Below are 25,843 nucleotides of genomic sequence, written 5' to 3' on the forward strand. Positions count from 1 at the left end.
AAACTAAAGGTACCTATATATCGGATGTCACAGCTTTTAGAATGGAAAGAAAAGAATAGTAAAACATCGTTTTCACATACTACACGCCCCTAGGGATTGTTTCATAATTCCTACTAGTTTGTGAAAAAAATTTAATTTAATATATCCTACATTACTATACCTATGCTTTAACGCTGCCTCCGCAATTCATTATTTATCTGTGATAAATAGCAATATATATTTTCCATATACGAGAGACATTCCAAAATATTCTGCTGGCATGATCATGTTGGCTTGATCCCGTGGTACACGATGTGGTACGTCTGAAGATCCTGCACATAAAAGAAATGCGAAAAATGAAAGAATTATGATAGTAGGTTGAAAAAAAAAATCCTGTTTATTCGATTTATGATCATAATTCATTATTAAGTAATGACACTATTTTTTTTAATATACAGGATCTTTTGACATACTGAATTAAAACAGCACGCATCATGTACCACAGCCTCAAGCCATCAGAATCATGCCATCAGGGTCTCAAGATGTACTGAATTAAATAGCAAGTATCATGTACCATAAAATCAAGCCAACATGATCAAGCCTTCAGGGTCCAGGAATAAACTTAAATATATAAAATGGAAGAATTTGCATATTTTTAATTCTCCATAATTGGCTACAGCTGTGCTAAACAGATACACGATTGCAGGTTAACAATGACTCATGGCAGCAGTGTAAAAAAACAGGTATTGTAATGTAAGCTTCAAACTGTTATTTTTCACTAACTAGTAGCAATTAAGAAACCATGTTTTCGGGATAAATTTAGAGTTGTTTTCTATTACTTGAAAAACATAAGTTTAATTTTTTATACTTTTCGTTTCCCAAAGCCACGATGTCTGATGCTGGTACAGTAATGTAAACTATAACTATTATTTTTTACAAACTATTACTTAGTAATTAAGAAACCATCCTTTTAGGGTAAATTTCGGGACGTGTGTATTGTGCGAAAACCACGTTGCCCAATTTTTTTCTTTCTGTTCTAAAAAAACTGCGATGTCAGATAAGTACCAAACAAAAGACTAGCCTATAATATTCTTCACAATCTAGTCAACACACTAATTTTATACCTTATTAATTAAATGAAATTCTCATTATGACAGTGTAGTAGGGTGTTCAGAGCTTCATATTGGCTGAAAACATATTGAACCTAGAGTGAACTATACTTAGTACTAATACTGGACTTTTGTAAATGCTTATTGCAGTGTATGTTTGCGTTGCTATTCGAAAGTTCAACTACATGAAGTTCAATTACATGGAGTTCAACTGTTATATGTAATAATATGTTCTGTTAGTGAAATGGTAATTAATGTCTTTAAACATTCGAGCTCAGCTTATGTACTAATAAGTATCATTTTGTCAGCAGCCGCTGATCAGGTTAGTTGGTAGTGTTCTTGGCTACTACCGCCAAGTTGTTCAGGGTTAAGATCTAGGGTGCTCTCACTTTTTGTGTTTATTTTATTGTTATGGTTTTGTCCTAAAAGTTTTTAAAATAAAGTGTTTTATTTATATATATATATAAATTAAAATTATAATATAATAAATACTTTCATTATAAAAAAAACAAACTTAAAATGTTGACTACATATTACATGCCATTTTAATTATAATACAAAATAATTAGTATATTAATAATAATAGTTATAACATAATTAGTTATTATAATTAGATTTATCACTGAAATATAATGAAAGCATTTACAACTTGCATTAAAACTAGACACAAACTTGTCTATTGAACTCTCCAAAACTGGTTTTGAACTGTCAACGGTATATGGGTACTACTAGATTGCAGCTGTTATTTAATTGAATATGAAGAACGTTCCTTACTCTAAGTGGCCTTAGGGACAAAGGTTTTCGTTTATTATTCTATTGTATCAAATGTTTTGAAGGTTATAACGTGTAAGTTCACGTTTGGATTTAGCAGAGATTGTACTGTTCCGTTATAAATGACTACATAATACAGATAATTTGAATAGTTTACAGTAAAATGAGTGAAAATACTAACAACAGTCAACATCAGTTGACAATGAAACTGCTGAAGAATCAATAAATAGTGATAGTTCAAAAGTGAAGTTAAACAGATGCATTTGAATATTGTCAATGTTTGCTTGCTGAAAATAATTTAATTCTATTTAAAATTTTCTGCTTCAATTTCTCATGAAGCTATGTTGATGGGTGAGGAAATATACAAACATACTGTGCGTATGTTGGCTGACAAAATGTTTAAAACAATGAAGAGCTATGCTAATAAGTGTGTGAAGTATTTTTTTGAGCAAGTGGAAGCTGATATTTCATCTGATGAGTATGAGCCCATTGGAAAGAATAAAAGAGAAGTAAGAACATATTTCTTTAGATCATAAAATCAAAGTCAACATTTAAAAAAAAAAATTGTACATGGAATTTGAAAACATTGCAAGAAAATGGATGTACCCAATTTAAAAAAAGAAAAGAAAAAAGTATTTATTCTTATGGTAAGAAGACATAAAAAAAAGGATGAAATAAATTTTATAAATATGCAAGTATTGAGTCTTGGACATATGATTATTTTGTTGAAGCCAGACAGATTTATCAACAAGTTACAAGAAACTTGCAGCAGTATATTCTTGCTGTTGGACAGTTTGGAGATTTTGAGTTTAAAGCTTCTGAATGATGGGTGAAGAAATTCAAAAGCACTAAGAACATGCGTCAACAAAAAATAACAAACTTTGTTTCGCAAAAGGAAACGGCAACTTGCAAACAAGTTATGGATTCTGCAGCCACCTTTTGGAAGCAAGCTAAATTTATCAACAACTTCGTCATTAATACGGACCAGACAGTTAAGGTGATAAAACAAAAATTTAAAATATGCTTATGTTAATTGTAATTGTACACTTATCCATTTCATACAACTCATGCTATTATCTGTTTTAGGGTGCCAGTACCAATCTACATTTAATAGGACTCTTACAGAAAAAAGTAGTAAAACTATTTGTTAAACGACACAACATGAATAAAGTGACACATTAATATATGGCACAATATGCACTCACCTTATCTGGAAAACTATTGCCTCAGGTATTTGTATGTCTTCAAGAACCAACTGGTAAATCTGGTCCAAGAGTGCAGAAAACAGTGGAAGAATTTGCACAAAAATATAAAAATGTTATAATAACATCATCAAAGTCTGGAAAGCTTACAATAAAATTATTTATTGACTTTCTTCTGAACTGTTTAAACTCTTACGTGGGAAATGAACAGTTTCTTCTACTTATCGGCTCTTGGGGAGGACAAACAAAACCTGAATTATATGATGAAATCTTTCAGGATCACAGTGAATTACCTACTTGTACAATTAAAGTAATTCCTCCAATGTGTACTCCTTTTGTTCAACCTTGTGACATCTATTTTTATAGACAAGTAAAAAAACTTATTAAAATCATTTCAAAGCTGCTTATTTAATAGAACAGAATCGAGAAATAAATTCTTGAGAAGATTGTATTAAAATACAATCAATAGTTTTTATTGCAAATTTTTGATAAAATGATGAGAGATGTTTGGTATGCTGCTAAACTTACTTAAGACAGATAAATATTCATTAATATGAATTAAGTTTGTTTTCCAACAGATATTCTGAAAACTAAAAAAAAAAACCATTACTCATACTAGCTTTAGTCATTTGTTGTGCTAAATGCCAAAATATTTATTGTTTCCTGTGTTTCTATGATAATTGTCTTTCAGCTTTTAGTATGTAGCGTATTAAAAATGTATGAAAACAATAAAACAATGTAAACTGTGTACTTCCTATAGTAATCATTTGTAACTATTAATATACTTATTATTATTAAATTTAAAATGGCACATAATGTGTATTCAAGATGATACATTTGGTTTTTTAATGGAAGTATTTATTATATTATAATTTTAATATGTATATATATTTAAAAAAAAATATTTAAATGTTTGCGGCTTCTTGGTGAGGTTAATCACAGATCAGCTGTGATCGGCCCATATATAAATACTGCGCCATAATATCAGGCCTCAGTTTTTAATCACCCTTGATAATGGCTGCCACAAGACATTCTGAAACGTCGGGACCATCATCAATTACAAGGATGTGGCATCAAGTCTGAAGCAAGAAATAATTAGTCCATTTGGTTAAAATTTATTTTACGAAGCTAGGCAAAATCAAAAGAGTATTGTAAGAGATTTGTTGAATAATTGTGAATTGTGACTGGGAAGATTAGCGTGTAGAGTCGTAAGTTGTCATCGTTTCTACTGCGGAAATTTCTGCTTTTTAATATTTTAACACTGTGAATAACAAGTAGTTTCAGAAGTGACCCTGTGGAGAGACCTCAGAGTATATCTCTCCTGAAAGACTTGATACTCCTTGCTTTTGTGGTTGCACTTCGAATTTTGTGCACTAATAGCCTCGACAGTGAGATGTAGAAAAAAAACCTGGAACTTAGACGGGGAAACTGGCACTAAGAGCAACAAATTACACTAATTTAGATTAAGTATAATATATTATTTTGATTATAATTGTGACATGTCTACCTAAGGCCAGATGCCTTAAAGCACTAATAATACAAACAGCATAATCATTCACACGAACCTAAAGGAGAACAAATACAAAACAAGTACAAGAACATGAATGCTAGACAACACTAAACAACACTAAAACAATACTCTACAACATTTATAGCTAAATACACATTTACTAGATATAGTACCACTCTTTATACAGTTATTTTATTATTTAATAAGGAAAGGAACCTGTTGTACTTGTTTTTAAATTTATTACATAGCTAAAATTGATTATTTCGATAATGGAAAATATAATTGCTTGCAAAACAAATAGTCTCGATCAGATGTTAGTGGCCTATCTTCTAGTACGCTGTATGAACTATACATGCAATGGGAAAGATCTAAACATTTATAGAGACATACACCATTGTTTGTTTAAAATGTATGTTACAGTAATCCTTCAAGAACGTACAACATAGATGAATACATAAACACACGGAGAACAAGGCAAAATCAGCTAATGTCAAATGTTACATGCCTAGACACCACAAAGAATTACACTGAAGGTATAAGTCAGATAAAATATTTCAGCACAGGCTAACACAGTGAGCTCAAAACCGATTAGACAGTTGTAACTGGAACAGTAAATAAATAAAAACTAACAATGTTCGTGGACAACAGAGTGACAATTGGTGAACCCAACGATGATACTTAACAGATAATCTGGACAACACAACAACACAACAACACAGCGACACTAAGATGAACCCAGTGATGAAACTCAACAGATATTCTGGACAACAAATGATGATAGCATAGGCGGACAAAGTAGGCTTCCTAAGTCAAAACAGTTGTGACGTTTCAGGAACTGACATCTGTTCTCGTCATCAGGCACAGTCTGCAGAGTTTGCGTTCAAGTGGCATTTCTAGAGAAAGAAAATCAGGTTGTAGTGTTTCTGTAATTTGTCCTCCAAACCCGCACAAATTTAGTGCACTGATTTTTGGTCCAGCCCAGACATTCTGTAATGTTTCCCATCATGTTCTGGAAGAAAATGTTTTACTACAAGGTAAAATGTATTTTTTAAGTAATTAAAAAAAAAAATAAACACTTCATGCAAATGAAGATATACCCATGAGTTTCTAAGCTCAAACATCATATGCAATATTCCCCCATATTGTAGGCAGCATTACCCGACAGGGTAAAGAAGGGAGTGTAAATCATCATTATAAAATTTATTATTTTGACTTATAATTTTGGTTAGTTGGTTTTGGACTTTATTTAGTTTTATCACTGTCAGTTTTGCTAATACTGTTCCATGTCATATGTATTAATATATTAAAAAGAATACCACTCACAAACATGTGCATGCTATTGACACAAATAAACTTGACAAAAGGTTTGGGGTGGCAGTAATTTTAGATTACTGTTTTAAGAAAATACTGATTCACGAGAAGCTTACTTTACTAATTATAGTGCAACCTGCAAAAGAATGACAGCAGAAATTTTAGGTATAAAACAAAAAAAAATTCAGATAAACACAGAAATAGTTTTCAACAACCATATAGCTGTGTGTTGTACACATTTTTCTAGATGTAGAACCAAGCCCAGAAAATATTATTAAGTAGTTCAAGAATAGGATGGCCTTCAAAAATGCAATTGAGTTTATATTTGAAGCCTAGGGTGGTGGAATATTGACAACTAGCTAGGATATAATGAAATATGATGCTCTAGGGGCCTGCTGTGGTATATAGGTGACTGCAGTAGATTTCAGCTAAAAGCAAAAGATCACAGCAGACAGTGTGAATCACAGGCATCTACATACATCTGTGAAAATGAGAAGCCAGTAATACATCAGATAGTGTGGTTTATGGTTTTGCCATCCTTGATGAAGATACCAATGTAGTATGTCATGTGACGCTACTGACACAAATAGTATGTGCAAATGATACAATAAAAGAATTTGTATATGATGTAGAGTTTTTGTGTTAAGTAGTTATGACTGTGTATGAGACTGTTATTATGCCTGTAATGAACACAGTTTTGTAAAAAAATCTAGTCTAGTGTATGTATAAATGTTTGGTAAAGAAATTTAATCCCTTTGTGTCTTTTAAGGCTATAAAGTTCACCAAAACATTTTATAAATGTCTCTGATGTATGCTGGCCTGTTTACAGAATCATTATCAACTGTTATAGAGAACAGTACCTATCTAATAAAAGTAGTAATCTCTATGTTTGCAAATGGTAAATATTTGTGTGATTGATACCATATGAAAGATATTCAGCCAGTATTGGTTTTAAGTTTAGTACTACTATTACGAAAGTTCTTTTCTTGTCACATTTTTTCTCACATATTAGATTGTTAAATATAGTAGTAATTTCCCTTTACACAATCTTTATAATAATAGATCAGTTTAGATAGCACACTTTAGATTATTAGGCTATCCTTTTGCTTTTGTATATTCTGGTAAAGAACCTCTCCTTAGTTATTTTTGCCTTAATACCAAACCTGTAGTAACTTAGGTGTTTCAATTAAAAAAATGTTTTATCTGTCTTCTGGAAAGGGCAAAGAACTTATTTTGTACTGTAAGTGTGATTATGTATTATATAACTGTAAAAATATATAAAACTAGCTATTAAACATTTAAAGATTTTTTGTGATATTATATAAATGTCCAAACTAGTTAAATCTATTGAATACTTTTTGAGAACTAAACCATATTAAAGAAAATGTGTGTCTTTTTATTTGGTACAGTAGATGCAGACTTTCCTAGGTACCATTTAAATGTTGTATGGATGTTTTTTTTTGTTTCCTAGAGGGTAAGTATAAATATTCTAAATAATTATTGGTTTTTGGTTACCCTAATGGTGATCTTAAATTGGAATTAATTTTATCTACGATAGAAGAATTGTAGTATTTGCTCACCTGTATCTTTGAATATATATACTGTATAGAAGTCGCGAGTGGATAGGATTTACTCTACGTTTTTCAGAAGCGTATGATGAGGAGCTTGGGAACTTCACCGCTGCAGTGCGCTGCCGTAACGCCCTGTATCGTCTTAGTTGTTATTTACACGTTAGAGCGCAGCACTGTCGCCCGCTGTCATACCCCGCACCCTCCATCTATCATTCACTGCAACTCAATGTCGTTCAACAGGAGGGGGAAGGGGTGTTTAAAGAGTGGGACACTTGTCCGCTAGGGACCACCACAAGTCGATGCCCTAGAGATGGTGGCGATTGCGGCGGTGAATTAACCAACTACCTCAAAACCGTATTAGAAATTTTAACCTGGGCTGGCGACTTCTATACAGTATATATATATATATATATATATATATATATATATATATATATATATATATATATATATTCAAAGCCTGTATGCATTCTTTAAGTCATTTTTCAAGTTGTATAGAACTAGTACTAACAAATATTCAGTAAGCATTCTATAAGCCTTAGTCTAGTAAAATTTAATTTCCCAAAATAGTTGAAAAATGAAGCATATTTGCATTATTGTTTTGTAGTCCTTCATTCTTTCTACATTATTTAAAATAATGAAATATATGATAGTTCATCACATTTTTTTTATTTAGATTCATTTACATAATGATTGTCATGATTGTTTAGCAGTAGTACATACTAATTATATAAAAAAAAGTAGACATTAGTTAAATGTGTTTGACGTGAAATACATGCAGCAGTGGCGGTTTGCTGTTCCGTAGTTATTAGGACTGTAGGTATTAAAGTAATTTGCTCTGTTATTACACTTGTACGAAGTCGTTGAACGTGTGCCACTGCTAAACATAATGTTTGTTTTGCATCACAAGAAGGGTCAGTTTTAGCCGCCTGGCCGTAGCCTACAGCTTGCCTCCACGACCAGCGGCCCCGACATGCCCGGGTGTGTGTGTGTGAACCAGGCTGCGTGCGTGTGTATCCGGCGGCGGGTTGTCGCGTTGTCGCCCATCTGGCAGCCACATTGCGGCCGGCCGCAGCAAGAAGCGTCCTCTCCCCAGCCTATTGCACCTCCTGCCATTTCCCCAACGCACACAAAAGCTCTTCAGCTGCGCAATGGAAGCATTTGCGAATACATTTCCGTATATTTGTTGTCATACAGTCTGTGTGCACAGAAGTGCTCGTCGTGTAAGACAAAATAGCCCTCAGTAATTATTTTACAACGCACTGTAACTATTTTACCTTTTTAATATAAGGCTTGGCGGGTGATTGCGGTAGCCAACACGAATTCCTCATAATTCCCATGAAATTTAAGATGACTTCAAAACACACTCATAGCGGCATTTATTACTTAAATAATCTTTGAAAGTGTTTGTACAATTTGTTATGGCAATGTATCTTTCCATCATGTCGCCACACTTGAATTCTTTCTGTAGGTTTTCGTGTTCCTGAGCATGGAAAGTAGAGTAGAAAAATCGTTTTTACGCCTGCAGTTTCCGGAATGAGCATTACCACCAGATAACTATTCTCTCTGAATAGACTCCGAATTCTGTTTTGGTGGCCTTGGAACGTCGCGTGGAACGTCTAACCGACCAGGTGTGCGGCGGGAGCTCAGGCCGGTAGCTCATAGACAGAACACCTGTGCCGGGGTGTGCTGCAAACCGCCTTGTCATCACCATTGCCTCGCAGTCGGGGTGGCCTGCCGAGCCCTGGAGCAGGGGTGGATCTGTGCTAGTGTGTTTGGGAGGGAGACTGCGTCTCAGGCTGAAGCCTATACGCTCTAAGCATGCAGGGTGTTAGCCATCATGTGCTAGGAGGGGGATTGGCCAGCAATGGCAGCGATTGGTTCCATGACTAACTCCCCTCACTGACTATACTAGATTAAAATTAGATAAGTTGAGCCCAGGTAAAACCTGCACAGACACACGGAAAACCCTGGGCTCTTACATGCGGGATGCAAAAATTTCATACATTAATATCAAGCAGGATGTTTACGGGAAACAGAAGGATAGTTCTGGAAGAAGAGTTGGATAGAGTAGAAAAGAGTCTACCCTGCGGGGGGTTGGGGGCTTGGACATTGCTGTCCGCATTGATTTGGGTGGCACTGGTTGTTTATGGGGTGACTTTTTGTCGTTTTTCGCCGGGCTGCCAGCCAACCCAATTTAAATTAAGAAGTATGAAAATTTTAAGTTATTTATTTAAGCTGTAATTCAAAATCTCATGCCTGTTAGTGAGGTGGGCGCTTCCAGTGTGGACTGGCGCGTATAATCTCGTCGTGCACGGGGAAACTATGAGATTACAGAGGAAACCAAAAACATTGCATGGCGGGGAATTGAAAATAAAGGTGTAATGCAAGTCCCCTTGAGTGCTTTCAAGAATATGTACTGGGTGTTTCATGTGTGTAAATTACTCTGAGAATGAGTTTCAGCCATTTCCACTCTTATAAAAATACGGTGGAAACAGAACTACTCAGCGTATTTTTAAGTGCCGTTCGTAAACAGACCCAACTGTGATGTCTGGAGCAGTTTTAAAGTGTGATTTCTTCGGAAGCTCTGCTTACTGTGTGTGTGCGGGCTCGGACCCTCGCCTGCCGGGTATCGTGGACGTAGAGGGCGGCCGCTGAGTGTCGGCCTGTTCGTCGGCCCGCCGCAGTGACCACGCCCACACTCGTGGAAGCTATGTCTACAGTGGTCGTGCTTGGAAGTGGAGCGAAGAGCGCTATCAGAGTTCGTCATTGATCCCAAGAAACTCTTATCGCGAGGATGCCTGTGGTGCGTTTGCTCCGAATCGAGCATTTTGGAAATCAGCAATTACTATGTAAAAAAAAAACCCGGCCCTTAACTATTCTGATAATACAATTCAAACTTCGCGGGGCATACTGTGAAGCGACCGTCAATTTAGGAAAGTATGTGTAAGTTCATACGTGTAAGAAATAGCGTAGTGGTAACATTTTTCTTCGAATGCCACACTTTCACGTGATTGATATGTGGATAAAAGTGATAATGCCCACGACAATTCTTGAAGTTTGGAGTGCTCGCTAGGAAAGCTTTGAGCGAGTAACTAGCGACGATTGTAGCGGATACGAAAAGAGAAATATACAGCTTTAGGAACTACACCGTCGTTTGCCTAGAACAGGGATAGGCAAACTTTCGAGTGAGATTAGCCAAATAATAAAATAACCAGATTCGCTCATTTTTCAGGGTGCCGCAATATGTATTTTCTCTGTATCTATACTTGGAATTATAAGATTATATAAAAAGAGACATATAAATCAAAATATCTTATTTACAAATTCAACATAGTCTTAAAAATAAAAGTTTCTTGGAAAAACAAAACACGCAAATGTAAAAAAAAAAATAGACATTTGTAGAACTCCCCTGATAAAACAAGAAAACCTAAATTATTTTTATTAATTAATAAAATAAAAAAGCCCTTGGACGCGTGCGGCGGTGGCAGGGTGCGAGCACGCAGTTCGAGAACATGCGTTGTGATTGGGCCGCTTGATTTTGTTCGGAATTTTTTTTTTTTTGCCGTGGAAGAGCATTTAGCTGTAGAGCCGCGAAATCATATGAAACGAGTCGCGTGCGGCTCGCGAGCCGCGGCTGCCGACCTCTGGCCTACAGTGATGATTAAATGTAACTTTTGGTAAATAAGCACCCCCTAGTTGAGATGGTGGTCAGTGGCGTAACAAGCGGGTTGGCAGGGTTGGCCCCCGCCAGGGGCGCCGGAGATGGGGGGAAGAGCCGCCGCGACGGTTTCGCGGTTACTGAACCCTCCCCCCTCTCTTTTAATCCACTGATGGTGGTACTGCGCTCTTGGAAGCGAACCGGATGGTTATACCTAACAACCGAACGTGCTTCAAGTGGGGCTTCTGAATTAAGGCGGCCTTTTGGATTGATGTACGAGGTCTAGACTATCTCGCGCAACAGACTCATTTTCGCCTTCATGCCGCCTGTATGGGACTGAGATTTGTCAGTTTGTAATTGGAGTTTTGTATTTTGTAAGCTTTCAACCGGAATGCTTAGATCGTTACTCGTCTCAAATGGCATTTGTGATTATAAAGTAAATTATAAAATAAGAACACACAATTTTTTTAAAACGTTCATTTTTATCGTCATAGTTTATTATTACGGCCTAATCTGTTATCTTTATAGATGGTCAAGCTGTCGTTCTCGTTCCGTAGTACACATATACGCATGCGCACATAGTTACAATCAAAATTGACTTTTAATCCCGCTCTGGGAATCAGAGCGACAGTGTCTTCGTGTTTGCAAGATAACTATAGTTAATATTTCGTAGTCCTTAGCTTCGAAGACAACGCTATGCGGAAGTTCGAGGACCTAGTCATTGCAGTATGCGGCATCCCAGTAACTCTTTTGGGCCCAGGAGGAGGGGCGGAGAGGGTGTTCAGGGGGGAGGACGCTGCAGCAGGAAGGACAGGCAGTCTGCCAGGATAACATCGAGGACACAGAGACAAAACAGCTCGAGGTCGCTCATTGCCCCAATGGATGGCGCGTAATTCTCTCTATTAGTGTCGCACATCCTTTGTGCGGACGAGTGCATTGTGCGGCGCGCCACACAGCCAGAGCCAGTCCGAGCGCCCAGGCACAAAGCCAGCTGCCTTGAACGTGGCTGTAAAACTGCCCGTCTTTTACCTCGGACACTTGGGTTTTCACCAGTTCAAGGCGCCCACCCTTGTGCCATTTTATAAAAAAATATTGGTGGTATTCAATTACTGTATTTATCGTCTTTATTGTTGGCCGTATCTGGCATTACCTTTGGTTACTAATACATTAAACAATTGAAGTATATAAATGTAGCAGTTTTTTAAACTTAACGTGAACAGCAGAGTTGTATAACAAAGTATTATGTTCTAATGTTTTTCTATACTTTCACATTTTCTCAAGTTTTTTACTTCCCCCTCCCCCCTAGTTTTTGTCACATTTTTATCAGAATCCTGTGTGAGATTTGGAAAAGGGGGGAGGGGAGGCCTGTATGTGTAAATTAACTGTCTTGATAACAATTCTGAGTAGGAGAAAATACGTGATATTTTTTGCACCCATGTTTTATTCAAATAACTCTTGATACCTACCTAGCCAGTAGGTATGGTCTCGTTTCAGTGGCAGTAATTGTGTGATATCTCGTGGCTAGTGCATTAAAAATGTATACTGCGACAAAATACGACTTTCCATTTAATAACTTATGTACGCCGGGGTTGGGAATTCCTAAAAAATATATCATTCTTATCAACAAGCGGAAATAATTTAAAAGCAAACAGCAGGCAAATAAATGAAATTATGCTGCTCCTGTGTGTGTATTTGGATATCTTTCGCAAACAAACGCACGTGCCATTATTGTTCAAAACAGCTGAATTTGCCTCTGTCGCTCATGGAGCTTGGGAAGCGTAGAGCGAACACGTAGGCAGAGCGCTGACAGGGCTGCTCTGTAGCGAATCTTCGGTGGTCAACCCCGCCTGACCAGTCTGAATAGAGGATGCATACCTTAACTATAACAATGGCTGGAAACGGCTTTTGTTTCCATGTGCACGCAACTATATATAGCAACTCAAATCAACCTGTGCGTCAAAACGTTTATAAAAACCAATTATTTAATCTTTTATTGGCACTTAAGCACCTGCAAATGTGCTAACATTTAAACTTAACAAGTGCCACAAACATGGGAAATACCCAAATTTCTTAAAATTTAGGCTCTAAATTTACCATTACCAGAGAAGGGGGAATTTTTTTCCTACGCTTTTATATATGAGCAGGAGCAGATATAGGACTATTTTTTCGGGGGAAATTAAAAAAAAAGGCTCGTGTAGATATTAAAAAAACTTATATTACTATTGACACTAACACACTGACATGGGCCTACAGTAGTAGTAGTTGGCGACGTGGCTTATAACACAGTTAAAATTGCAGATGTTGTAACAGCTCACCTTCTGTCTTCACTGAAATTGTGCAAATTTTTTCATAAAGTTAGTGGTGTGAGTACACATTATTGGAGTTTTAAATTTTACATACTAAATAATCAATTGAAGGTGTTGGAGGTGAAATATGTAGCTAGCCCTAAGCTGCAGAAGTTTTGACGTACACGGATATGTCCCGGACCCACTGATATGTTGGCATGGTGCCTAGCAGCAGAAACATACTGTATATCTATCTACCTTCACTGAAGGGTGGTAGCACTGCGAGATCGAGTGCCGTTGCCAGACGTGCCAGGGGCCTTCGGACTTGCCGCGGCCCTGCTTCCGGCCAGATCTGCGTGCGTGCTCGGACGTAGGTAATTGGCTTCGCTTCAAGGTGACCGGCGCCAGACTCGCGTAATTGTTTCTCCATCTCTTCGCCCGCCGCTGCGCTAGTTCGCCCCGCTCCGCGGGTAGCGAGCCCGCCGCTGGCCCGTCAACGCGTCAGCCCTCGCCGCTCGTGTACCTTGGCGCTGTTTCCACGGTTCTAAAAGCGGGTTCGTTACGCGCGTTCATCCTTCCGGCTTCTCGGCTGAGAGGTTCGTCCCAGATGGTATGGAAAATATACACGGCGGCTCCGAACTTGCGTTGGAAAAGTATCACGTCATCGAGCTCGTAATTTAGCTGTAGGTTTACGACAGCGTCCAAAAAAAAATTGCTTAGGTTATTAAGAAACCACTCGAACAAAAATAGGTGCTCTTCGTCAAATTTTATAACGTCAGTGGTTAGAAAGATTCTTTATGTTGCAGTAATTAGTGTAGCTAGCCACAGAGACGTAAATAGAAAAAAAAGAAGGAAAAGGGGGGGGGGGGAAATTGGGGTTTGTGAAAGATACATACTGTATAGCATAATATATTTTAAAACTTGTATGTTTCTCGTACTATCTAATTTGAGATGCATTTACCATCTAGGTTGAATAAAAAAATATTTGGAATAGTGGAATTAATACGTGGTTGCAATATGAGGTGTCTGGAAAGGCGATGGTTTGGTTGGTTTGAAGGGGAAAAAAGTAGGGAGGAGGCAAGATGAGTTCTTGCCCTGGGTGGAAACTGGGCTAGTTACGTACCTGGCCGAGCCAACGTGGCGTTGGACAGTTAAATAAATTTAAACCGTACTAAAATAAATACCTCGTTGAACTTGTGTCGCAGAATCACCAGTAGGTATTTGTAAATGTGTCTAAAATGTACGTTCAGAGATGGGTGTCGGCGAGGGGGATAGGCCGCGGTCGCCCGCTTGCAGTTGCAAGTTGGTTCATTGCGGAGCCGCTCCGCTGGTGTGTAGTCGAGGCCAGGTCTCATCTCGCCGCCGTCGCCATGGCTACCCCATTGATTGCCGCACAGCCTCCCCCTCCCGTAGGGCGGGTGCGGCGCGCACAGCTGCGGGGCTTAGTGGGGCTTGGGGCGCGTCCTTACACGCCGAAACTTCAACCCCTCGCATCCCTGTTTAGGTACTTGCCATGCTTTTGCGCAGTTGGATTTTTACAAACCCTAAATATCACCTTTTCGAATGAAAACGCATGCATAAAAACAGGATGCTTAGAGCAGTAGGTATAATGCCACATTATAGGATTTTCGTTTCAAACACTTCTAGACACGAACACTTGGAGATTTCTTTCGTGACAAGACATTAAAAGAGTGAGAGACCCAAGGATGAAGTATTGTAATGAAAAGAGGATAGGCTAACAAAAAAAATCGTGAAATTTTTTTATCGAGTTCGTCGAATATCGAACTCAAGGTGTCCTTTGCGAGAGGTCGTTGAGGTGTTTGTTCTTATTGAAATGCCCAGTAAATCAGTTAATGCAAATCATCACTGATTCAATAATTTTTTTTGGACATACGCCATTTCAGGTTTGCACTGTTTGTCACGGGAAAATATTCACAGAGAACAAGCTTAAATCAGCTAATGTCGAACAAATGGACCGAACGATGAAATTAAACCGGTATTATGGACAACGCAATGACGGCAGCACAGAAATACACGTTTAAACTTTAAATGTCAAATAACACAAGAATTCCGTGGAAGAAATTTAGTCATGAAAAATCAGCAGCACATACGAACACAGTGGGCTAACAACGACGAGACATTTTCAGCGAGAACAAACAGTAAATGCAGACAGACAATAAATCCAGACCATGCAGTAAACGTACGAACACAACGATGAAAGTAAACAGTATTATGGACAACAACGATCGACAACTGCACCGTAGAACACAGTATGGGATGTTTTAATTTTTCTTTCTTAATTTGCATTTTTTTTTTTTTACGTGACAAACAGTGCAAAGCTGCAATGGCGTATGCCCAAAAATTTGTTTTAAATAAAAATTCCCCGTTGCATGAATTACTTAAATAACGTACCAAATAATCACATTTAATATTTTTGTGAGATGTTGGAACTCAGATGAAGCTCGAGACAGTTCAGTGAAAGTCTTAGCAGCTCTAAGATTTGCACTTTCAAGTCAAACAAATTCTTTTTTACGAGGCACTGTCGCTGAAATTGTTTATAAACTTCGGTTGAATTATTTTGGGCAATGATGACAATCGTACTGAAGTTAAGGTAGGCCATTAAGTTATCACATAAGAGCGAAAGGAATTGTGCAGTTGGGATACAGTAATATCGGTGGATTTTGTCACTACAAGGTTGTTCAAAAACGAAGGAAATCCGTTTCCCAGAAAGGATTTGGCTGAAGATAACGTAGGTAGGAATTTTTCGAAGGAACATCTTGCAACGATACATTTTTTTTTCCTGTGTGGTAGCTAGCGTGTTTGTTCGCACTACCAGCATGTCTGAAGCTTCCTGGTTGTTACGATTCCAGTTCTATTGGTTGCTGTCACGGAGGTTGTTTTCCGCAAGTGCTTGTATCTTCCTAGTTCCGAGCGTATTGCGGCACCGTCTTATTTTCCTGCAGAGTGGAACATTTTGGTAAACAGGGAAGACTAAGGATATTGAAAACGTATCTTATAAACATGGAAAAACACAGGGAAATTGACAGCTTGGTCACAAAACTGCTTCGGCACGATTTTTTTATACTGTGTAGTATCGTAATGTCTGAAAACCGTTGTGTGTTTTAATCATAAATTCGTGTGTCGTTCACACGCAATCACCACCTAGTTTTTGCTAACATTAATTAAACGTGTTACAAACAACTGTGTATTTATTTGAATTGAAATTATATGTATTTCATACGATAACAATCAATAATGTAACGTTTCAAAGTTTTATTGAACCAATGCATTTATTTTGTTTTTCAGACTGGCAGAGTTGGTTGGTTACGTAGTGTTGGAAATAACAGAAAATATTTTATGGTCAATTCTGAATTTTATGTTTGTTTATTGAAATGTATCTTAATAATACGTAATGTACATTGTAATTTTTTCCAGATAAAGATGAGACAGGGAAATATTTTTTTTTTATCTTGGACAGGAAAAAGGGGGAACACTCATGGAAATTGGCTGGATTAGAGAGTGGGAACCGTTTGTGGTTAATACTTCTGTTATAGGCTCTTGACTTTCTTATCTGACTGCACATCAAACGATTACTGTGTTCTAGTTCAACTATATGGACACTATATGTGTAATCTTACGATACGTGTACTCTTACGTAATTGTAAAAGTGTATAGTATTTGTCAGAGTAAATTTATAACGACCAGTGAACTGCAAAAATAAAAATCCATTTAAGTTACATTAGGTACCGGAAGTGGTATTCCCAATACTTAATAATTTATTAGTGTGCAAGTAGTTCGAGAGGACGTGTGTTGGATACCCCGTAAGCTTACTCCTATTATAAGAAGTGTTTATTTGATTATTGATTGGTGGTATAATAAAACAAATCTAAAGTACACGTTCATTAACAGCTTCAAGCTTCAAAAATTAGAATTTTTTTGGTAAGAATTCAAAATTTACATATCTTCGTTTGGTTGTTTACTCCATGGTGCAGAACGTAGTCGAAAATTTACACATACCCCAGAGTAAAAATACACCAATAGCTACGGCATATTTACTAAACTAGCAATTTATTTCAAACTTTTTATAGAAATTTTACTTGAGCACAAGAGTAAAAATGCACCAACACATTTAGGTTTAAAATTACACTTAACTTCGGCGGAAACACTACTACCACATACAATAGTGTAAAATAACAGTTTTTTTACAGTGTCAAACGCTTCTCCGGGAACACTAACAATAATCTTTCCTTGCTGCTGCTGGATTTAGATATTTTAACATAGTAATAGCGGTTGGTTGGTTAGTTTTATATAAGTTTTTATTTACTTGCGAAACTGATGGTTTATGTAAATTATCTCAGGATTTACAATAAGTAAAGTAATGCACCCTAATAAATTGACGAGTAATAGCTGTATAGTACCAATAACTCCTAGCAGTTAGTGAATGATGACGCAGTCATTCTATCATTTCATAAAATGGATTTTTTTTTTCATAATACTCTGTTTTTATTTTATTCAAGCTATAATTATTTTTTATATGGCCGTTTACTAACATTTTGTAGTTATCTTTTTGATAGTTTTTTTTTGTGTTGAGAACTAACACCTTATGTTTCACAGTTTGCTATTGTAGGTGCAGTTGTTCGATTGGTAGTAGTGATTTTTCGCGGAACAGTGTGGTCGCTCACTAGACTGCAATACTGTGTGTCCGCGGGAGCAATATCCGTCTTGTAATTGGCGGCCGTCTGCAAGAGAAGCCATTGGCTTATTCAACCAGGCCATTTAGAACGCGTTTGCTTCCTCACAGAGTTGCTGTGATTCGTGTGCCTGCAGTGGACATGTTGAATAAACTCGACCAATCTCTAGACACAGACGATGCTCTAATGTTTCTTCATACTGCTAGCCTGGACATTTCTTCACAGGCTGTATCATCGATTGGCTTACGTGAATAGACTCGTGGACACTCCCGGAGCTACGTGTTTGGTTACCCTTGTTGAAACTAGTGTACAGTTTTTAAACAAGTGAAGGCAAAGTGCTGGAGAGACTGTCTAGCGGACCCCCTCGCCGCCAGACACGACTCTGATCTGTTTTTTGAGCACATGGCTTGGTTGGAAAAGGGGTGGGGGTAAGTTTTTCTTTTGCTCCCGGAGTAACTCCAATCCAGCTGGTTTAATTTTTTTTTTACCGCCGGTATGATATTCATGGGGTCAGTTACACCTACAGCAATTTGTCTTCGCTTACTTTCGCACTTTATAATGACAAGCGCGATTTAACACACTCTCGTCTTCGAAAATAGTGATTTTTTTTTTTTTTTTACATTGCTCTTCCAAGATATAAATATTTTTCTAAGCGATGCTGTAGGAACTCCCTTAACCAATCCACTTTTTCTGCAAAAAAAAATATATATATATTTGCGATGAAGATTTATAATTTCCGTACAAGAAAAGTGTCTGATTAGAAAATTTCTTTATGCTTTGTATTTTGCTTGAAATTAAGTGTCCATGTCTAGTTCATTGGTATAGCGAGACAGTTTAATTTCAATAAAGATTTTTTAAAGTTATTTTTTTAAATAATATATATTTAAAAGGTGTACATATTCTTATATTCGATAGCCCACTACTGGTTTAAAATATACCCATAGTTTACCTGTAAAATATACTTTAACACGAGATATACATAACTGTATATATATATATGTGTTAAATTTATTTACTCATGTTATGTTAGTTTTAAGGCCTTTGTATTACTGTAATGAAATTAATAGTATAGATTAGCATTCACATCGATTTCATTAGCGTCAATTTGGATTAACTTATTATAGAATTTAGAGACGATGGTTAAAATTAAATATTTTCTCTACTCGTCATTATGTTTCACCGTGGCTTTGCTAAAAGAAATTTGAAATTGCTGATTGAATACCATTCTTTAACCAGAAAAACTCCTTATACACTTATACAAAAAATGATACATTTTAACATCTGAGTGTTTCTTACTACGTGTATGCCTACTATACTCACTATTTACTAAAAATATACTTCACATTTATTTTATTGAGTGTATAAAAAATTAAGAGATTAACTTAAATCATGTTTCCATTCCACAAAAAAAGAAGTGAAAGATACTTAACTAATATATTTGCAAAATCACTGCTTGTTGATTTAGTATTTCTAAATATTCACTTTGGAAGTTCTGAATTATGTGTTTGCTTATCATATCACGATGGCCCTGAGGCAAGCATTGACGACATAAGGGTGTTAGTTGCATTTGGAGAGGGTATCTCTGACGCATGTTCTTTCACAAACATTTTATGTTCTATTATTGTTTAAAATATTCGGATATTAAAATACTCAGTATGTCTTCAGTACAGGGCCGGCGCGTCCATATAGGCGAACTAGGCAACCGCCTAGGGCGCCAAGTAGCTGGGGGCGGCGCAGCACGACACATAACAGCTGATATAATATGTTTAACGATTATTGAAACTAGATGAAAATTGATTTTTGTAACAGTTTGGAATGTTTATATTGATATAAGTAATTATTTAAAGTCCACGGTAACCTGTTTATGATTTGTAATAAGTAAAAAAGTAAGAAAAAAAAACAAGCCTGCTTACATTTGAGTGTTGACAAAATCTTAGGCTTACGTGATGTATTTTGAGGCAATGAAAATTTGTTTTGTGGTGTCCCGGGGGGGGGGGGGGTGATTAAGGTTTTTCGCCTATGGCGCCAATTTACCTTGCACCGGCCCTGCTTCAGTAATATGTTTTTATGTCTTTTTTTTTGTTGCGAATTCAATGTAGCCAAATTCTTGCCGTACAATTTCAAAGAAAGGAATTTGTTGTGGTATAACGTGACATGTGATTCTGGAAGGAACCTATTTTTGATGGGTTTGTCAGTTATAGCTCTTTGCCTAACAGGTTGGTTTGGGTAGTTTAATTGATGCCGGTATTTTCCATCGCTGTCGCTGAACTGGTTTTCGTGTTGGTGGGTTACGTAACTTGGCACCGTTTATGCGAAGACGTTTATGTATGGCAGTAAGCAAATTTATCTTCTCGTACCAAGTTCAGTTTTAAGCAATAAATAAGTTTCTTCTCTAATTATGTAGGTTTAGATCTTATTTCAAACACTAGAACATAAGATATAAACATAAATAATTAGAGAAGAAACGTTTTACCAAATGTGTATATTGTTTACGGTAAATTTTATTATACATCTATGGAACATGTCAAACGTCTTTGCTCAATTGTACACCAAAAATAGATAATTTGAATGCTTCAATAGCAGACAGACAGAACATACAGAGATGTAAATGTATAATTTTACTTAAATTAATAAGAAATTTAGGCCTCGTGTAGATAATTCTAGCGGTTGTGAAGAAGAAAATTCAGTCGAAGCTATTTTCGTTTATTTACAATATTTGAATTTCAACTTTGTATGCATTAAGGTACGAGAATTTTTTTTTGCATTGTTAAAATTTACTGTAAATATAACAGTGAATCAACCATAGCTACTATTTGGTGTATATTGTGCAAATTTGATTTAACTGTGCACTGCAACAAAGGAAATCTGCTGATAAGAACTAGCAGTCTTATTGCGTGTTGGAGAAGCGCAAGCAAAAGCTGTTAGTTTCTTCTCTCTTAATATATAATCTACTTCTCTCTTAAAATACCGTATACTTTGGTACATTGTTATTCTTTACATTGCATAGACTTTGAAAAAAATTCTGATAATATTTTACGAAGTTTGTCAACATCGCTTTAAAGTGATACGAATACTGTAACTTGCAGCTATAGAGACATGCCACACGCTCTCGGCTCGTCTGCCCATGTTACCGGAGAAGGCAGGTCTCTTCCAGAGATAGTGCAAGTTCGTAATTTGAGTGATGTTTCCGCGCTCCCGCGAAGTTGAATGACGACAGACTCGCGAAAATAAGCCCTGAAAAACCTACGAGTTATTTTAGTAACGCCACAAAATTCACCGAAAATAATCAATATTTACTATTTATTTTTGTTAGATGTTAACTGAAACTTCGTGATTAACATTAGATTACGATGAAATTTATTATGTGATATATTTTCTACGTTAACGTTCGCCTCACTTTACGTGTGAGTACGAAAGAATGCGAGAAGAAAACGCGCGGGGGGGGGGGGGGTTACTAGTTTGTATTTCTCCAACGCATTACACCATTTTATTTCGGATGCTGCAGATTTTTATCCCCATAATCAGCAAAGGCTTTCTGTTTTTTTTTTAATGTTGAATATTATTCATTTAGTTTCTGTGTGGCGCCATTGCAGTTTTGAATTACAATTCTGCATTTTGAGATAGTAAAATCGAAGCTTGATGTGGCGTACACAAGTACCTAATACATTTTCTAACACTAGTGTAAAATGTCTTAGGCCTTCTCTGTAGTTCCTCGGGGCTCGGGCAAATAGCGGGTGGGCCAACGCCTTCATTTTGCGTTGTAATCGAAAATTAAAATAATACCGTAAGATACACGGGTAGCATAAACTTAAACTTATTTATAGCCTTGCATATTCTCAGTTGTCTACGCAGTGTAATTACTTGGAAGGATGTTCCATGCCAGTTGTAGAAAGACCTACGATTCTATGGGCCCAGACCAAGGGCGTGGTCAGCCGATGGCCTAGGGAGAGGGGGGGGGGGGCAAGTTGTGGGAAAAGTATGTATTTTTTTTTGCATTTGGCTACATTTTTTTTTTGAATCTCTAGGGCCTGGGGGGGGGGGGCAACGGCCCCCCTCCCCTCCCCTGGCGCCGCCCTTGGCCCAGACCATTGATACGTTTACGTCGAGGTTTGCTGTTGCTTCTATAATTTCATTTTCGATATATTTCTTCATAAAAATTGTGTGATTAGTGAAAAAGCCAGTCCAACACGGATGATGCCGTCGCTGGTCAGAAAGGTGGATGCCTGGTTACTGTGGGCGAGGTCCCGGCGCACGGTGGCAGGAAGCCGAGCCGGAGACCGTCTCTTCTCCGGGGAAACGAGGGCTGCGCCGGGTTTTGCCGGAGCCGCGAGCAGATGTGCGGGAGCCGGGCTGTTTGTTTCTACTCGCTCCCCGCCCCTTTAGTTTATAACGCGCCGCAGCTCCTCCTGTTTACATCGTTCACTCCCCCCCCCCTTTTTTTTGTTTACGCGCACGCCGCTGTTTTTAGACCTCCGGGTTCCTGCTTTGCCCCACTCACAGTTTTACCCTTAGCTTAACTTACCTCAGGTGCTTGATAACAGGTTTATTATCAGATACAATAATTTTTTTTGACTAGGGGTGTAAAAGCATGCCAGCATGCTCTTGTGCAGAGCGCAAGGTGAACGGCGAAGGGAATATTTTATTCAGAAGAATAAAATGCGTGTCTTGACTCTCCCCGGAGCACGAACTTAGAGGAAAATATAGCCACATTTGTCCACTAGTTTTGTAACTTACTGAAATTGTATTTATTGTTTAACTAAATAACTTAACATGACAGTTAAACATTTGTACACGGGTATATTTTTTTTGTGGGGGTAATAAACTTATTTGCAACACTTTCTACGTCCAATCTTTGATGTAATTGCAGAAAAGTGGTTAAGTGTAAGAGAAGGCGTACCGCCTTAACTTCGCCACCAATAAAGACGATAAACAAACAAACAAACAAACAAACCCCCAAGAAGCGGTCTGTGCGCGCCACTTGCTTACTGTAGTTGAACCTACGCTCGATAGCTATTAAGTGGTAGATGACGGAAAGTTCGTTAAAATTGTGATGAACGAAATCCAGTTTTTATTGATGAAATTAACAGTACTGGTCGTCGAGGTTACGTAAGCGTGACTTATCTTATTATAAAATACAGCTTTAATTTGCCACCAAGGAAAAAAAATCTGCAAAACCAATACTAAATTAAATACTAGATGAGATGTTATGGGCAAAAAAGAAATTTCATGTACATTGTTGTGGGTAATGAGCGTGGTCCGCCTACCTTTTCAGTCTTCACGCGTCTTGTTTCGACGTTCAGCGCAAAAAAAAAAAAAAAAAAAAAAAAAAAGTGACAATTAGAGCAAATCGTAATTGACTACTTCATTCCCGCATTCGCAATAAACTCATCCAACATAAATGTGATACTTAAAGTTGGTTTTAAATCATATTCAATATTTATGGAATTCAATACCTAAATGGCATATGACGTGACTAATACCCATAACCGAGGCCGTATTATCCTATTCCATCAAGATTTTCGTTGCGGACTTGTTCAGCGTTTTATTGAATCGCATTTTTAAATTAATTATTTACGACTGCTTTCTGCTTTAGTACATACTGTATGGCAGTCTGTATCGAAAATTATAAAAGTGATTTTCTGAAAGTTTAAGTTATATTTGACAAAATATAAGAAAGTAGTGACCTAAAAATAATTAGATATAAAATATACATAATTAATTTCAATGAACAAGAAGTAGTTTTCACCCTGGAAGTTAAATAAAACAAATAAAAATCAACTTATGAAAGAAAATGATTTAAAAATATGTTAAAAAAAATAGTTCAAATACTTGAATAAAAATGTGTATGTAAAAATAAATGTCTATAAATTTTCAATTTTCATATAATACAGCCTTTGAAGTTCATTCTCATGAGTAAAATTCTATAAATTAAATCCAGTGGTTAAAATTGAATAAATATTGGATCACGTGGAAACTTGAGCAATAAGTCTACCTAGAAAATGTTCAATATTCAGGTATTGTGTACAACTACTATCAGTTTTGTCTATTAAAAGTATTTTTACCTTTTGAATATAAATAAAATTTAAAAGATCAATGTGATAACTGTAATTTAACATGACTGGCAAAAGTCTTTTGAACGAAGTATTAAATTTTCTTTTTGTAGGTGACGACCGTCTCAGCATCTGTAATATCTGCTATGTACCTGGCCTGTAGCCTGAGTTTTGTCGGTATAACCATTTTATATATTTAAGGAGTGAATATTTCATTGTAATTGAATTTTAAAATAAAATTGATTGTCAAACTAAAACATTAGGGAATATTAGACATATAAATATAACGTTTACACATATAAATTTAAGTAATGATTTTGCTTGAGAAAAGAAAACGAAACATTTTATGTTTTGGTTTTCATTTAATTATTGTTAATAATTTTTCTTAAGTCAATTCATGGTTTATTAAAGCAAATCATAAATATATACATATTAATATTATTAAGTACATGAAACACACATGTCAGTTTTGTATGAAAGACATGATAACGGTAATGCCCGTGCAAACAGTCATATAGACTACACGGAAACAGATTTCCTGCCGCTTCTGTGTGTCGGGGTTATAATGGGGAGGAAACAACTTACGTAGCTAAGTGAAGGTCCCTGTGGCCTTTAAAAAAATATTTGCAACAAGCATTCTGGTGCCAGAAAATTTTTTAACAGCGAAAAACTTGTTTTTATTTAAACTTATTCGTTAATTTTTTCGTAATTTGTTTGAGAGAACATTTTAATGAAATTTTATTTTAAATATATATTTCATGCCACCATCACTCAAATTTTTCAAGTACAAAATCGTTCTATTAAAATAAAATTTGTACGTGTTCGTTCTTCATGTTCTTTTTTTGAGTTCAACTTAAATATGTATTTTTTTTTTAATATATATGTATGAAACTCATAAGGGTGAGAGAGGCAGGGTTAGGGTGTGTGGTGAAATTCCCACGGTCGTGGCGCTATCTGCAGCCATGCGGCATGGTGGATGTGTGCGACAGCGGTGACGCAGATGGAGAGCACGCAGTTGGTGTAACGACCGCTAGATGGCAGGAACGCAGCGCTAGCGGCCGACCGCGCGGGCAGAGAGCGGCGAGGGAAATTCATTGATCTGCTTCCTGCAAGGCTAGAGGACAGAGGGAGCCAGTGAGACTTGCGAGAGAGCAGTTGGTAGCTCAGCTGGGCGAAGCCTGCTGCGGGACGGACTTCAGCAAAAGGGAAAGGCGGTGTTGTCGTGTGATAAGAATAAGAAGACAGCCGTGTCACGTCTAAGAGTTACCAAATTGCGGTAGGAGAGATTTTTTTTTTTTTCCGCCGTTAAGTGCGAGCAGTGTTGCTCGAGTGATCTCGTCGAGGCTGTTAGGGTGTGTTGGTGCGAGTGCCGTCGGTGCAGGCAGGATAGATTTATGTGCTAGCGGTTCATCTCCAGCATCCAAACTGTGGGGCTCAGGGGCATTCTTCCTTCCTCCGCAGGGAATGTACTATCCGGTAAGTGGCCAGCACGTCGCCGCCGTATGTGTGTTGTGTTGCATGCTTGCCGGGGATCAATATTGTCCGAGGAAGGGCAGAGGAAACAAGGCCGCCAGCGGGTCCGGCGGCTTGTTTGATCGATATGCGTGCGGAACTGGGGGCGCCCGCAGTGGCCGCGTGCCCCCCTCCCCCCCCTAGGGGGGTTCTTGCCGCGCTACGTTCCCGCGAACAGCGGCCTGGCTGGC

At 37.3% G+C, this 25,843-nt stretch overlaps 1 protein-coding gene across 36 annotated transcripts in view; it reads left to right on the plus strand.

The window, feature by feature from the left end:
• The window catches only part of LOC134532836 (RNA binding protein fox-1 homolog 1-like), a 166,018-nt gene that overhangs the window by 27,815 nt on the left and 112,360 nt on the right, over window positions 1-25,843 (plus strand). For 2 of the 36 annotated variants that reach the window (XM_063369787.1, XM_063369788.1), the window contains exon 1: window positions 25,190-25,616. The exons of 27 other annotated variants lie outside the window; for them this stretch is intronic. In XM_063369787.1, coding sequence (XP_063225857.1) covers window positions 25,605-25,616 — 12 coding nt within the window. In that variant the 5' untranslated portion in view covers window positions 25,190-25,604. Of the gene's footprint in view, window positions 1-25,187; window positions 25,617-25,843 lie in introns of those variants that run through there. 7 more of the 36 variants (XM_063369793.1, XM_063369795.1, XM_063369765.1 and 4 more) reach the window with 5 other exon arrangements.

Source organism: Bacillus rossius, chromosome 6 (assembly GCF_032445375.1).
Source record: "Bacillus rossius redtenbacheri isolate Brsri chromosome 6, Brsri_v3, whole genome shotgun sequence".
Classification (NCBI taxonomy): domain Eukaryota; kingdom Metazoa; phylum Arthropoda; class Insecta; order Phasmatodea; family Bacillidae; genus Bacillus; species Bacillus rossius.